At 40.3% G+C, this 15,919-nt stretch overlaps 1 protein-coding gene across 1 annotated transcript; it reads left to right on the top strand.

Annotated features, from left to right (window-relative positions):
* The first annotated feature begins 7,440 nt into the window (after window positions 1-7,440).
* On the top strand, window positions 7,441-13,706 carry LOC115579904 (histamine H2 receptor). The gene is made up of 2 exons (XM_030413616.1): window positions 7,441-8,439; window positions 11,656-13,706. The coding sequence occupies exons 1-2, from the start codon at window positions 7,638-7,640 to the stop codon at window positions 11,949-11,951; spliced, it is 1,098 nt and encodes a 365-aa protein (XP_030269476.1). The 5' UTR covers window positions 7,441-7,637; the 3' UTR covers window positions 11,952-13,706.
* The last annotated feature ends 2,213 nt before the right edge of the window (window positions 13,707-15,919 follow it).

A 15,919-nucleotide genomic window follows, 5' to 3' on the forward strand; every position in this document is an offset into this window, starting at 1 on the left:
TGAGCTGCTGTTTGAGTAAATCAGACACTGAATAAAACCCAGATTGCCATCCTAGACTTAATGAAAACCACAGTGCACATTTGTACACTCCTTTTCTTAGAGAATCTGTCCCTCACTGTGACTACACACATAATCCTGAGTGCACTTAAGTATCTTAGTGTTCAAGGCTGGAAATGCAGATGTAACTACATTCAAATCATATGAAACATCCAACATTGTGATTCTGAGAACACAAATGTTTGGCGATGTCTCTCTCTATTAGAGTAGCAATTCTCTCTGCTATTTTGTTTAAAACTTGTTTATGTTGTTTTTCTGGCGGTGGTCGCTGAAGGACTGCTCAATAAACTTTTCCTTCTTTGAGGGGAAGTAGCAGCAGAGGAGAAATGTGTTGCCATAACTCTTAACAGGCAGCCCTTTCAGGGGCTCATTGTCATTCACTGCATGTTACTCAGCAGGGTTTGACGCACACATGGATGACGTCACACAATAAAAAATGTTCTGCCCAATCAACAGGAAGGCCAGAAATGAGTGAAAGTTGGAAGCTCTGCAGAGGGGGCAGTCACAAAGGGAGCCTCCAACCAGCCTTGTATTGTCATCTGTTTTGTGAATGGGGCTTTGAGATTGTCATTGAAACAGGATATTAAGTAAAAAGACATTTTCAATTCTTGACAGTTTTATTATTTCCTGTTTATCTATTAGTGCGAGAATAGTGCTGCATAAAGCTGCTTCTCTCTCCTCTCCTGCACGTTTCCAATGCATTTCAGAAACTAAAAAACTGGACCAAAGTTAATTAACTCCTCCTGGTTTTCTTCTTGAACATATATGATTACACTTATTCACCTACAAAGGACAAGTACCATCTTACTGTCAAACCTTACCAAAACAAATGAAATGAGTTTTAGTTCATGATGCAAGATGGATGAGGGATCCACCGTACGCGATGATACAAGTACAAGACCTTACTTTCTGGTCTTATTATTTCAGTCATTTTTATCACAATTTTCTCTGGAGTGGAGTGAACCATGCAGGGCAGGGTCAGTGTGATATTAGACGGTGACCTCTACTAACACCGTGAAAAACAGTCATCTCAAATTACGCACTTCTGGGGGGCCAAGCGCACAAATGTTTTTCTCTCGGAGACCCAACGACACTGTGCACAGCGGGTTTCACAAATATTAAGGGCTTAAAAGCAAACTGTACTCATCTCCACTGATCTATCATCTCAGACTCTTGCTCTCTTGTTTTTCTTTCAAGATAACTGCAGTGATAAGTGTTGCTTACAAAACACTTCTGCAGAGTTCAAAAGCCTATACCAACCAATTATTTCGGAAGAGCTGTTATTATAGAAGATAGTACTGTATTGGCTTATCGCACAAAATTGCTAGAAAGAAAGAAAAACATTAAATAACTTAACTAATAGCAACTTCAAAGAGACATCAGCAAAGGCTGGAGAGAGACCTCAACACCAACAGCACCCAAGATAGATGGCAGACAATCCAAAATAATGCAGGAGTGCCTCCATTATGTGTGAGTCAGCTGTAAAGTCTACTCCACCTCCAGTGGCCCGGCTACTATCAGTAACAACAGCGGATGTGAAAACAATACTGCTGAGAGCGAATATGAATAAAACTAATGGTCCTGATATCTGGCTGTGCCAGTCAGCTAGCTGATGTTATAACTGACATTCTTTAACATCTCATTCTCACAGAAGACGGTTCGCACCTGCTTCAGACAGCCACCATCACTCCTGTGCCTAAAAACTCTGCAGCTTCCAGACAAACTGTCCAGTGGCTCTCACCCAATCCTTAAGTCTATTGGGAAACTGGTTCTCCAGCGCATCAAAGACAACATCCCTGCCAGCCTGGACCCTCGCCGGAATGTTTTCGGAACCAACACATCCACAGAGGAAGCCATATCTACTGCCCTCCACTCAGTTTTCCATGCTTAAAAAAACACTTAAGATGACTTGCTGTGAGAAGGTTAAGTTCTGTTGCCATGTTCTTGTCAACTTTTACAGAGAAGCAATAGAAAGCATCCTGACTGAAAACATCACAAACTGGCATGCCTCGTGCACAGCCCAGGACAAGAAGCCTCTGCAGCGGGTGATTAAAACCGAAGTGAAGTGAGAAGTCTACACTGAGCCCAAAGGACACTGAAAGACAGCATCCTCCTCAGACACAGTATGTTCACCCCACTGCTGTCTGGCAAGCAATACAGAAGTATCTGCAGCCTTACTTTTAGATAAGCTGTTCAGATAAGCTGCAGTGAGAAGTTCAGCCTTTTGTTTTCAATTTCTTCTTCAATTACCATGAGATTTAAAAAAAAACTACAGTATGATGGATTTTTTGTGTACTGGCAATATGTTAACCCTCCTGTAAAGGGTTCTGACTTGTGCTGTCTACCATTTACCGCTTTCCTCTTGCACTTCTGAAGGCTTGTAACTGAAAGTAGCCAGAAATCAACTAGTAATACCTTTAAATCTGGACATGACTGCATTCATTCCAGGTCAGTTGTGAGCACCTACATACAAATAAAGCCGCCATGCTGCTGACTACAAGGCTAACAAAGGTTTGTATGGCAGTGTGCAAGTTGCTACCTCTGGCAAAGGTCAAATCAATGGGTCCAGCTTTTCTGGCAGCTCACAGTTGTACACTGAAGATTTTTTTTAAAGAATTGAAATTCATCACCACACACACGATGAAAGTCACAGTGCTTTTTTTGTGCAATATTTCATGATTCACGTTTATTCATTCATTCATTTAGGCTAAAGCTAGTATACTGCTAAAATGCTTAATGCACAGTTCCATTGTCCGACAACCCCACTTCAAGGAGAATAAGACCCGTTACATAAGATCGACTACAGAGAGGCACATTAGCTGGATTCAATGGTGATTCTCTGACAAAATAAAAAAAAGTATAAAAGATCTTCAATGATATCCAATACCCAGGCTTTTTAAATGAAAAGAGCTGTTATGCAAGGCTGAAATTCTAGCCTCAGTGTAGGTATTTTTGTCCAAGGGAGAGAAGCAGAGGAATGATGACATACAAACATTGTGTAACAGGGTCAATGTGTGCTGCTTAAATTACCCTGAATTTTTTTTTTTCCTTTTACGAATGTGGAGCACCAGATTGCCATCTTTCAATCTACGCAAAACATTTAGGGATGTAGCATGTATCCCTGTAACTCCCTGATAGGCTTCTTTTAATTGACACTCCAACCGTTGGTTCTGTCCCACCTGGTTTATCTGCTTTATGAGTGTTCGTGAAACATAAAGGAAACCCCACACATTGTATGTGAGGATTATACAGCAGCAGAGTCATGAGTATTGTTTGTATGGAATGATTTAGTCAAATCTGAGTATGATTCATCCAGCAATACATGTTCTGTGTGATATGCACTGTATGTTTCTGTATGAGCAGTCCACTTACAGTACTTTCTCCATTCAGTTTCTGCACCTATCTCTGCACACAGCACGGGCTGGTGTTCCTTATTTCAGTCAACAGGGAGTACACATTGGGTGTGTAGGGACAAAGAGGATATATCTTCAACACCGCTTTAATAACTTGCAGCCTGCCAGGTTGGCTTCGTCTGTGCTGGCAGAGCACTGTTATCAGTTAGACGGACTGTCAAGACAGACATCGAGTTTTCACACAATCGCCCATCAAACCGCCCCGCTTTACAATTTCTCCTAAACATCATGCATCAGCCCTCACCGGTAGAATGAGATGGTGTTGCTGCCCACACACACATACGCACACACACAAGCACACACATGCACAGACAGATCAAATCAATGGTTACCTTCCTCCACATCAGGAAGTGCTGTACAGTAGGTGGGCCGATGGAGGAGTCCTCCCACTCACAGGATATTCAATTGCAAGCATGTACGAATTTCATCCACTCTTCATCTCACTCGTGTTCGCATGGGATCAACTACATTTGCACATGCACCTTAGGGCAAGTGCTGCTTGTGTGTGTGTGTGTGTGTGTGTGTGTGTGTGTGCACGCGCCCACACATGTAGACTCAGCACAGAAAGGCACGCACAAACACTTGAACTCTGTCACATGAAAATATCTCGTGATTTGAGCCACATATAAATACTCCCAAAGCAGTTGGATTTGTGAATGAACTGAGAGTAGAAGAAAAATGTCACAGAGTCCCCCTCTTGTTTGTTTTTTTCAAAACCTGCCGTAGGTTACTCTGTAAAAATATAACACTGGATTTTATGTGACATGGGCTGATAAACCGTATGGGAAGTAAGTACATTCCAAACAAATGGAGCTGGTATTTACATCCTGGAAAAAATAGGCTATATAGGTCAAATAGGCTATATGTAGCATCTTGTGCTATATCTGTAACTGTCTGGTGCTTCCACATCCTCTCAAAATGAGACAGAATCAGGTAAGGAACATGCAATCGACTGTGCAATGAACATGACGGACTGCAACCAGGGGAGGGAGACTGAGAATATTAACCCGAGAGCTTGAGTTCAACCCCCTCCTCTAGGCCTCATTTTCGAAATCACCAAGAGGAATCTGCTCATTAGGACAGCGGGAAACACATATATCAAAAGCAGATAGCTGTCAGTTATCCTCTGGGGGATCTGGGCCATGGTAGCAGCGCAGAGATGCTGTGTGTCTTTGGGCCATATACTGCATATACATGTATGTTTACAGTCCAGTCTGTGTTGTATACTTTTGGTTAATTTCCTCCCACGGCACACTGTGGCAGCTGCTGCATCGCTGCTAAAACATTCATTTTATTGGTGGATTCTTGGGAAATCATGTTGATGACTTTGAAGCTGCTGTAGGACTCTGGGGAGGTCGCCACGGACTTGAATATTTTTAATGAGCCGAATTCGAAGGTTTTCATTGGTCTACATGTTTTCTGCACAATGTAAAACCATGTTTGGTCATTCTGGTGATGAACACATAATAAAGTAATGTCCTAATTATTTCCACAAAAGCTAGATTCCAAGGGCATAGGATCCATTTATATGCTGTGATGTTAACAGTTGGAATCGTCTTCTTCTTCATGTAAATGGAGCAGTGGTAAAATGTAAGTCAGCACATTTATTAAGATACTGCACTTAAAGTGAAGATTTTGAGGTACTTTTCTCAAATTTATCAATATCGGCAAAAAGACTTGGCAAAAAGTATTTTGTTTTGCTTTGATAAAGAGCCTCCTCGTTACGTATTGCGCGTTCAAGTCTTTCCATTTTTTATTACTTTATACTTGCACTCCATCACATTTTAGAAGGAAATGCCCTTTTTACTCCACTACATTTAGGTGCCAGCTTTAGTTTCTTGACAAATTCCGATTATTCCCCTGGTGGTGGAATTCCAATTCCTACTCATTGCAGCTTTAAGTAAAAGATCCCATGGCTTCTTCTGACACTGAATGGAGGATAATAAGACATGTGGGGTTGTTTGTCTGCTACAGACATAATAACTCATAGGAGGTAAGAGTGTCCTTGGGGATGCAGGAAAGTGGCTGAGTGTTTTGGTATATGCTGTTTAATGGACTGACTGTCACACAGAAGAATACCTCTGAAACAGATGGTTACCTGAGTTGGAAAGGTCAGTCACAATCTGTCCTGCCCTTTTCTTTGCCCTTGTGTCATGTAGTTCTTTTTTTGACTTTAGGAGGGAGGCTAGCAGCTAGCACTCAGCAGTGCAGACAAAAACACTTATGCTTGTCACTGGAACGAGAGGTGAGGGAAAGCCTGACACTGATGGCGTTTGATGGTGGAAACTGGACCACGATTGGTTGTAAGATGTCAGGCTTCCGAGGCTGAGACTGAGCGTACATCTTTTGTGGAACCTTAATAGTGATGGACTGTTGACTGACTCATTGTTACTGTTGGCAATGGAAGCTGTCATGACGGGCTGCCCTGCAAACCTGAAGCTCGAGGGAATGGCAAGTTGCATTTTTATTTGCTGCCACCTGATACGTAGCCACAGCATAATTTTAAACAAAATAGGAATTTACAAGTTTTTTTTTTTTTAATGCAGTGTGTCTGTGATTTGAATTATTCATGAGAAATACTTTATACACTTAGTTCATAATATTAAGCACTGCAGAGGCCACACTTTACACTCACATCACACCTTTATTAATTATAATTAGTGAGACAACCCGACTGGAAGTGATGAAAGCCCTGTGGGGCTGAAACTGTCTCGCTAATTGTAATTAATAAAGCGACAGAGAGAGCATACAGGTCAGCTTCTACATATTGATTCTGTGGTTTAGTGTGCTTTAGTCTAGCCCCTATGTGCAATCTGATAATAGATAAAACCTTCATGAGTAGACTTGATTCTCATATCTAAAAATCCTTACATATGCAGAAGAAAGTTGGGTGAAGAGCTTCGCAGCAGAACAGCGTTGCAGCATTCTCCTAAACAACTCAAGTAGACGAAAAATGGCTCCATATAGCTAATCTGGCGTAATCCAACTCCCTTTTTAGAGAGGACGTCTTCATTGTGGCTGCTAAACTAAAAGCGTTAGCCCACACCTGTCTGAAGTAGATGCACATGCTTGTCGTAAAAAATTTCTTTCCCTATCAAAATGGGATCTCTGTGCATTCACAGAGTCTTGGATAACACTGGACAAGATGTTTGGACCATTTCATATATTTCCCCCCTTGTTTTATATTTTAAAACAAGTCTCCATCTACTTTGGTTGTTTAAGAGAACACTGTTTTGCTGTAAAGCTCCAAAAATGTTTTGTTGACTAAGAAACTTCACCAACTTACCGCCGGTATGAGGGTGAGGAGATAATGACTTAATTTCCATTTTTGGGTGAATTTATCTTTTAATCTACTGATGGCATTTGAATATTGTATAAAAATATAACTAAAAATATATCCTTTATACAAAACCTTCAAAGTGTCTCAGCCTCTCCATGAGAAAATGTCGACTGTGAGCCCCTCCTGCTTAATATTTCCTGCTACAGAAAAATCTGATGCATATCAAAAGCACAATGTGCACATACAAGAACACAAGCACATGCAGAACACATTAGCATATACAGCACAGACATGTGGATTCATAAATATATGCATGAGAAAGAAATATATAGATAAATGTACATTTGCTGAATGTGAGTGTGAATGGGGAGGTTATCTGAAAGCTACGATAACGTTCTCAAGTACAGTTTCCAATTGATGCTCTGGTTTACCTTTTTACAAAGGCTTTACCTTGGATGAAACACATTATCCCTCAGTTTCCTGAAATAATTCAATCAAAACAGCACTTGTGCAAAATCATATTTTGGAGTATTTTGAAGTTTTAAAACATAAAGCATATGGCAAGACAGCATCATATTGCAGCAACACAATGAACTAGTACATATTTGATAAAATAATTATACAATTTACACAATTTACAAATGAGTTAGATGCATCAACAGCTGATTTGATGTCTTGGTGTGTCAGATGTCTGCAGAGACATCAGGTTGGTACCTGCCCACATTAATTGCACCAGGTGTGCTGCTGATTGTTGAGCTGAGGGGCATGCTGCTTCCAAACACAGCCACACATCCTCATACCTATTTTTTTTGTTTGTTTGTTTTGCTCGCTTTAATGGCCCACGTGTCTTGTGTTTTGGTTGCGCTTCTGCCACTCTGAGGGGAAAAATGTACTCAACACTTAACTCCTCAACTCCTGGCGACTCCAACCTGTCAGCTGCTGACCCTGAGAGGCTGCAGGAGCTGACCCACCGCTCCCTCAAAGTAAGCATAATCATCGTTCTGGGAGTGATGATCACTTTGGGAAATGTTGCAGTTCTCCTGGTTATAACTTCGTCCGTGGCCGGTTGGTCAAGAAACTCTCGGTACTTTCTCCTCTCTCTCACTGCTGCAGACTCTGCCTTCGGACTGCTGGTCATGCCCTTGAATCTGTGGGTGAGTCTGCTAAAGGACTACACTGAAGGGCCAGATGCTCTGTGTCATGTCGTGGCCTTTTGCAATGCCACCGTCTACTCCACCTGCATGTACACGCTGGCCACGATAAGCCTGGAGAGGTACATTGCGGTGTTTTACCCGCTGCAGTACTCGTCTCTGATGACAAGAAAACGGACGCTGCTGCTGATCGCCTTCGCCTGGTGCTTCCCCCCCTTTCTACTGTCACCGATATCATTTCCGGGTGGCATCATCGAGGTTAATTTCTCTACGGCGTCACTTGTCTGCAATCCGTCCTACTCCACAAACGTCGGCTACTCCCTGAGCCTGACGTGCTTTATATTTTTCCCCTGCTCCATCATCATGACATACGCCAACCTGAGAGTGTGGTGCGCTGCCAAGAGACAGAGGCTCAAACTGCGTAAATACGCGTGTGCGCGGAGCAGCAGACACAATGTGGCATCCAGGGTGCTGGTGCCCGTGATGGCAGCCTACTACACCTGTTGGACCCCCTGCATGGCGACTATGATCTACAATGGTAAGCAGTGGAATATAGTATACAAAGTGCTGGGTGGGGGATGGACAGGGCCTGCTAATCTACAGATGGGTTTATTTATGCTTCTAGTAGTAGTTGTATTTTCATTCAGTCATCCAACATTAAACAATAAATAGTTTTAAAAAAAACCCCCCAGTATAGACAGAATAAACAACAGTCTGTGTATTAAGTGACTGAACAGACTCTGGCAGAAGCAAATTGCTTATATATTAGGGGTGTACCAAAATATCGATACTATGATATATCGCAATATTTCGTCTCGTACGTTATCGATACACTGGTGCCAAATATCGATATTAATAACATTTAAGTTGCGGTCAGTGTGTGTATTAAGAGGAGCCACTGTGCAGCATACACTTTGTTTTACTTAGCTGACATTCATGTGAAATTGATTGACAATGTTTTGTAATTCCTGTGACATGGATTCAGTGCAGTCAATAAATTCTGTATTTCTTCAGTGACACAGATATCGTGACGTACCATGGATGAAATTTGTTGCAATATATTGATTATCGCAGAATCGCTGTATCATGATATTATCATTATCGAGGGCAAAATATCGTGATAGTGTCGTATCGCGAGGTACCTGGTGATGCCCCTGGTGATGCCCAGCCCTATTATATATGCCTGTCTACATTCATATATTCTATACATATATTTATAGTTGCATTTTTTAAATAAATTAACCCCAACAAAAGAAAAAACATCAGCTTTTCAGCTTTCTGTACACAGTCCAGGAGTGACTTTGACATTATTGGCATTATTTTAAGGTAAAACGAGTCATTACGTTTCACAACATGGAAATTCAGAAACAGTGGACTTGTGCGAGCAAACTAATCGGTCTTGTGTGATGTACAGCTTGACTATTAAAATTGAAGTCGTTTGCCCACGACTCCACACAACACTATATCTGCAAAGCCTTATAATTTGATCTATACCGAGATTTATAGGGTTGTTTTTTCCTTCAGTCAATATGTTGGTGACTCTCTTATTGAAAAATAGCTTCTAGTATATAGCAGCCCATTTATCACTGTGGACAATGGTGGAATATACAGATAGTGAGTGGATGGAGGGATTGATTTCACAGGCTTTCTTGCTGAGTGTAGCTCACTAACATCATGGCAACAGTTTGTATCTGGATGGTTCTCAGCGGAAACATCTTCTTTGGCTCCACTCTGCTCTTTTTACCAGATTTTGGCTCCTCTTGACACAGCTGCTCAAATAATTGAACTTGGTCACTGGAAATGAAGACACTGGCATTCACCTTTTTCAAGACTCCATCTGAATACAAACCCATGCAAAAAGAAAACATCACTAATTCCACTGACGGCTCCAGAATTGACCTTGTGTGTTTCTTTTCCAGCAACGAGCTCAGAATCATCTGAGAAAGTTAAATCTGTTTATGATCTAGAGAATAATTTAGCTAATGCATCCTGTTGATGTGTAGTCTATCTGGATTAGGTGGCATTAACTGTCATGGAATATCTGAAATAATGTTTACAGAATGAGGCTAGACGCAGCTGAACTTACAATGACTGGAGAAGCATGCATACTTGTATATGACTTTTAACTTTAAGCTGTTTTGAGTCACATGTGGACATAAGTCATAGTTCCAGGGTGAGGGTGACCCAACAAACCAACACTGGACAAACCGTTGTGTTTCTGTGGGACAATGTGGGACCTGATATATATCGATATTTGATCTAATGTTCAGTTAACCTAAAAAATACATTTCCATTCTGCACCTTAGCCAGTGACCTGTGCTTTGTGCTGTGAGTGATTCAGTAGTGCTTTTGTACCACCATGTGACTTTTTTTTTTTGTAATTGGTGTGTGGGAGGAATGACAAGTTCTAACTTACCACCACAGTCTGCTGACCTGCATCATTGGAAGGGCTGCACGGTGTGTTAGATACTAGATTCAATCATATGCCACTTCAGGGCATAGAGAATGCAGCAAAGGTACAGATGGACATTAAAACAAAACACATCTGCAAAATGAAAGCCTTCTTTCTTTTCTCTTCAAAACCTTTGGATTAAAACCAGATTTGTGGAAAGCACGGCTCTGTCTCGCTGCCTGCAGCGGTATGACTGTAGCCAGTGAAAATGTGGGACAACTTCTCAATATGTGGGGCACGGGGACATGGGGAAAAAAGTGCTGTGCAGTACCACATAAAGTGGGACACCTGCTCACCCAAACCTGGGCTTTTTCTGATATATGGGTACTTTTTAAGCTTAAGTCAGATTTATAGTTTCAAAGGTGGCAAAAGAGCACATAAGTAGGTATTTGAATCTTAAATTGAGGACTTAGTGCTCCCTCTTCATTGATTACAGTTAGAGCTGTGCTGGGAGAACTGGCTGTCAAAGTCATTTATCTGATTCTGGGCATGAATATATTGATTAAATGCCAGTTTTATGACTCAAACCTTTTTTGACTTTTTCTCATTTACCCCAACCATGTGCTGTCTTGGAGTAATCAAGACTGAACGATAGAGTCACAGCTGAATATTTTTGGACGTAAAGACCTTTTTCCAAAGAGGGCTGTAATTAATCTGATATGGATGAAAATCCCCGCAATATGAAGCTGACAGTCTTAACTGAAACTTCAAAGTGTGCTGCTGCTCTGCAAATGCTTGTGAGCCTCACTGTAAAGTGGTCACCCCCTCTTCACCAAATCTATCAGCTAATTTTGTACTTTTACATCAAGACTATAAATGTTAAGTTGATGGCTTCATTTAATGGCTCTCGGGGGAAAATCTCACATCTCGAAGGGTGATTTTATTTTTTTTTATTATCAGTTGATGGATTACATTCTCATCTATGGTTTAAAGTAAATGTATTGATTTATATGATCATAAAGCAGCCATAGTTAGAGTATTGACACTTACACACTTGAGGTCAACAAAAGGCCGACCACTTTTCTCATTTAGAAGCCGCTGTCTTGTGTTATATTCGGGCTGCAACTAACAGTTATTTTCAGTGTTGATTAATCTGTCGATTAATAGATTAATGTTTGGTCTACAAAATATCAGAAAATGGTAAAATATGTGATTTGGTGTTTCCCAAAACCCAAGATGGTGTCCTTAAAAACGTGTTAAATAATTTACATTTTAGAAGCTGGGAAAAAAAGACTCAAACCAATTTATTTAATGACGATGAAAACTAATATATTTATATATATTTATGTGTTCTTCCCACAGCAGTCTCAGGCAGCAGCGTACCAGAGTGGGTTGAGTTTGTGGTGGTGTGGCTGCCGACCGCCAACGGTTTCCTCAACTGCATCTTCTACTTCTGGATAAACCGAAGTTTCCGCAGGAAGTTCCAGCTCGTCCTCCAGAGGTTGACCATGGCACTCTGCCCAGAACTGGCCGACACCCTCGGGTGCTGCAACGCTTCGAGGACACAGTTTGTGTCAGGAATTACGGACAATAACAATAGCGTCCACGAGCGTTCCTCCAGTGTATCCTCCACCTGTACACTGCTGAGCATGGCTTAGGACGATGGCAGCTGAAGGACGCGCTCAGTGATCTCTGTGCCGTCCTACATTGTACTGGCTGGGCTGTTTAACTGAAGGCAAGTTATTGAAATTTCTACATAAAGTATCATGGGTAAGAGATAAAGTAATGGGACATATGGGTTACAATGCAATGGTTGATACTAAGATGGGCTATCATGGCAAGTATTTGAAATAACCCCTGTACAGTCTACATCATCAGACTTGGAGTTATATTGACTATTGAGTTATATTGATTATTGTATATTTGTTTCATTTTTATTTCCTTTTTATGACATTTTCAGTTTAAAAGCAGTGTTCAGTTATCTAGAACACAGGCTCAGTTTATAAGTTATTGGATTTTTTTTGTTTTACTCAAGAACACAAGATTTGATTTCCTGTCAGAGACGGTCTCTTTTAGTTGTTTTATAGTTATAGCTATCAACCTTGTCTGTGCCCCAGAAATGTCTTCCATTATTCTGCGTACAGTTGTATAATCTCTTTTATCAGTGTCGGCTGTTGTGCGCCTAGGTTTGTTGCTGGGGTCGATACATTTCGCTTCAGACGTTTGAGGTTAGTCAATTAGTTCATCACAAGAACCTGATATTTAGGCTCCTATTCATACGAGACATTTGTGAACTAACGTCACTTTCCAATTACAAGCACTTTGAAGGATTGAGGCCATCTACCTCAATTTGAACCATGCGATGAAGACCTTGGCATATAGCAGCTGGGAGAAGTTAACCTTTAAGTCACAGCATTTCAGTTTATGCAAGGAGAAAAGTAATTAAGCAGCCACGGTGTAGAAAGGTCAGAGCATTTGTGGCAGCAGAGAGATAACTTGGGTGACTTCTGAGGCCGCAGTTGTTTATTTTGAGATGTTAAGATCTTGATCTTCCTCTCAGTATATTATGGATTCACCTTGGCGATGCGCATGTCATCTTTGTCTGAATAGAGTTCAGTGTCGTGGTGCATTCAAGTTCACGTTCGAAAGGACACTGAAACTCAAACATTTTATGCAACTTATTTTAGCCTTTCGGTTGCTGCTTGGTGTCTCCATCACTGAAGCTTGGGAATTATCTTAATGTGTTGAGCGTCAGAAGGTTTGTCCCTAAATGTATGTGAGTAACATGATCAATTTAAAGGATAGATTCACCCCAAAATGAAAATTCTTTAAAAGTCATTATCCTCACCCCCAAAACGATGGAAAGTCAGGTGAAGTTTTGTAGTCCACAAAACATTTCTGGCGCTTCAAAGCAAAACGGTGTCAAAGTAGATAGGGACTTGTAAAAACATAAACCTGAAAAAACAACATGAAATGGCTCCCTAGAGCTCAGTTGGTGTTATCCAAGTTTTACAATATTTACACCATAAACGTGCTGCTGAGCTTGTGCTTCCACTTCAGACAGGGTGTCTGCTAAATACACTTTTAGCTTAGAGGCTACAGTGAAGATTTTTGGCTTTAGGGTTAAGAGGCTGTCAATAATATCTTTTGAAATTCTGGAGATTTGGATTTCTCCAGTTGAGCTGTATGGAGCCATGTTTTTGTTTTGTGGACTTCAAAACTTCCCAACTTGCCATCGGCATGGGGATGAGTAGGCAGCATGAATTTTCATGTTTGGGTGAACTTATTCTTTAATACTGACCTTTTGTACGTACACATTTTGTCTTAGTTTTACAAAGCATGAAGAAGAATGTATTGTAATGTATTGGTTTGTCGATGATCTATTAAATAAAGCATTATGAATTTGAAATGTTCCCCCGCACTCCACGTTACTACAGAATGAACCTGTCGAATGAGTGTGAGCAGTGAGAAGTGTATCTTACTCACAGTAAGAGTCTCATTAAGACAGCATGCTTTTGCCTGAGCTGCTTTCAACGCCCTGTCGGCCAAAGTACAGCACTTCACTTCCTACGAAGATACTTTTATATGCGATGGAAATATCTCCAAAACCTGGGGCCACGTTTAGAGCAGAAGTGTGATGGATTAGTTTTTCTTATTAAGAAATGATTTTGTTTCAGTTGATGAAGATTGTACCGGAAGTCACTCAAGCCTGCAATGTTCCCTCAGCACGTAGTGTACAGAAATTTAATTTAGGGGTTTGTAATTAAAACTAATTTAGAAGTGGAACTTGTTTCACGTTCAGTAGTCGTGCTGTGTTATAGTAGGCTACAGCATGCATGTTTTTGTGGGGTAGAAGAAGAATATAATTGAATTTATTGCCTAATCTACTATTGGATTACACATTAGGCATTTCTATAAAAGAAAACGAGGCATTAAAACCACATTACAGAGATTAGATTACCAACAAAGTATTGGAACAACTGTTTCCAGCTGAACTATCAAAAAAAGTTTAATATAATGTAGTTTGAGAAGTTTCTTTCCACTTTCTCTGATATGCTAAAAGTGAAATATATATGTAATAACACTAAACAGTAGGCCTCAGGGTTTGCCATTACAGTCTACGCATATACATTTGACATCAGATTGTTTTTCAGTTTTCAGTTTCTTTGGTTTAACATCTGATAAAGGGACTTATGATGAATAATTTGTATTGAATTATGCTAATCACTACCTACCAATGCCGTGTTAGATCACAGGTTGGGCCGGAGGTTAGGGAATTCAAGTACATTATTAAAAATAATCAGAAGATGAAATCATTATGCTTTGGCTTCTGAATAATGGATGGATACAAATTTGATTGATCGTGTGCCCGGTTTTCTTTCCTGATGACAAAAACAACTGAACAACAACTGATAAACAGTCTATACACATACAGTGTGTGCATGTGAGGCCAACAACTTGTCTGTGAAACAGCTTCAAGTTACACAAGTGAAAGCACTGAGGTAAGAAAGGAGCAATAACAGATGTACTTCCTTAATCCTTCTTCCTTCCTTAATACATGTGAAGTGAGGTGACTTGATGATTCTTCTTACAAGTATTTCCAATTTGCAACTTAATACCTCTACTCCACTACATGTCAGAGATGAATATATTGTACTTTTTTACTCCACTACATGTGTCTGACAGCTTTAGTTACTAGTTTATTTTCTGATTACAATTTGTCATACCTTTCCCGTCCAGTGAAAAATATGTATCTCCAAATTTTCTGATGCAAATGTGAGAAACTGAAGAATGATTTGTCCCCCTTAAGTTTTGAGAAATTCTCCTACTTCTTAATCACACAAACTATAAACCCTCTTAAATTACAAAGCTGAAAATGGGCTGTTTTTCTGAGCTACAAACATAGTACAATCTTATAGAATATGATGTATTGCTGTCTAAGCAGTTAAAATGAACACAGCCTTTAACAGCCACTGCAGTAATATTGACTGACATTATTCAAAAACATCAGATATAATAGCAAAACACAGACATACTGTTATCAGCACAATGAGTTTGAACTTTTGATACTTAACTATTTTGCTGAAAATACTTTTTGCCTTATGCATTCTTTTAATTAAAGGTTGTGAATGCAGGACTTTTACTTGTAGTGCAGTATGTTAAGTCCAGGATCAGGTTACATATTTCACCACTGGAAGCAACATTTTATTTCTTAACTCGAACAAAATTGATACATTTTGGGATGTTTTAAGCTCCGAATTGTGACCCGCCAGGAGAGAGCATTTGACTTTTGTCTCTTGAGTGAATTTAATCCTTTTATGGGTTTAAGTCGTTCAGAGAAAAAGAGTTGGGAATATTTGATTGTGAGAGGTGAGTGTTTTCAGCGAACCTTTTAGGCACTTGTCAAAGCTGCAGAAACCCTCTTGGGATTCCCTCTTCAAACAGAAAACCTGACACTCTGTATCTCTGTTACTGCCAGGAATTTGATGTTAGCGTTGTCCCATGCAACACATTTACATCTTTTATTCTGTATTTTAAGAGGAGATCTCCTGTTAGAACTAAATTAGTGTCAGAGATCATTTTCTTTCCTGCAGATTCCATGAGGGTTTTTCCAGCCAGTCTTGCT

Source organism: Sparus aurata, chromosome 4 (assembly GCF_900880675.1).
Source record: "Sparus aurata chromosome 4, fSpaAur1.1, whole genome shotgun sequence".
NCBI lineage: Eukaryota > Metazoa > Chordata > Actinopteri > Spariformes > Sparidae > Sparus > Sparus aurata.

Excerpts from the sequence above, each read along its gene's own strand:
- LOC115579904 (XM_030413616.1), top strand. The coding sequence starts at position 7,638 with ATGTACTCAACACTTAACTCCTCAACTCCTGGCGACTCCAACCTGTCA. Across the intron at positions 8,440-11,655 it reads GGCGACTATGATCTACAATG|CAGTCTCAGGCAGCAGCGTA; the intron begins GTAAGCAGTGGA and ends TTCTTCCCACAG.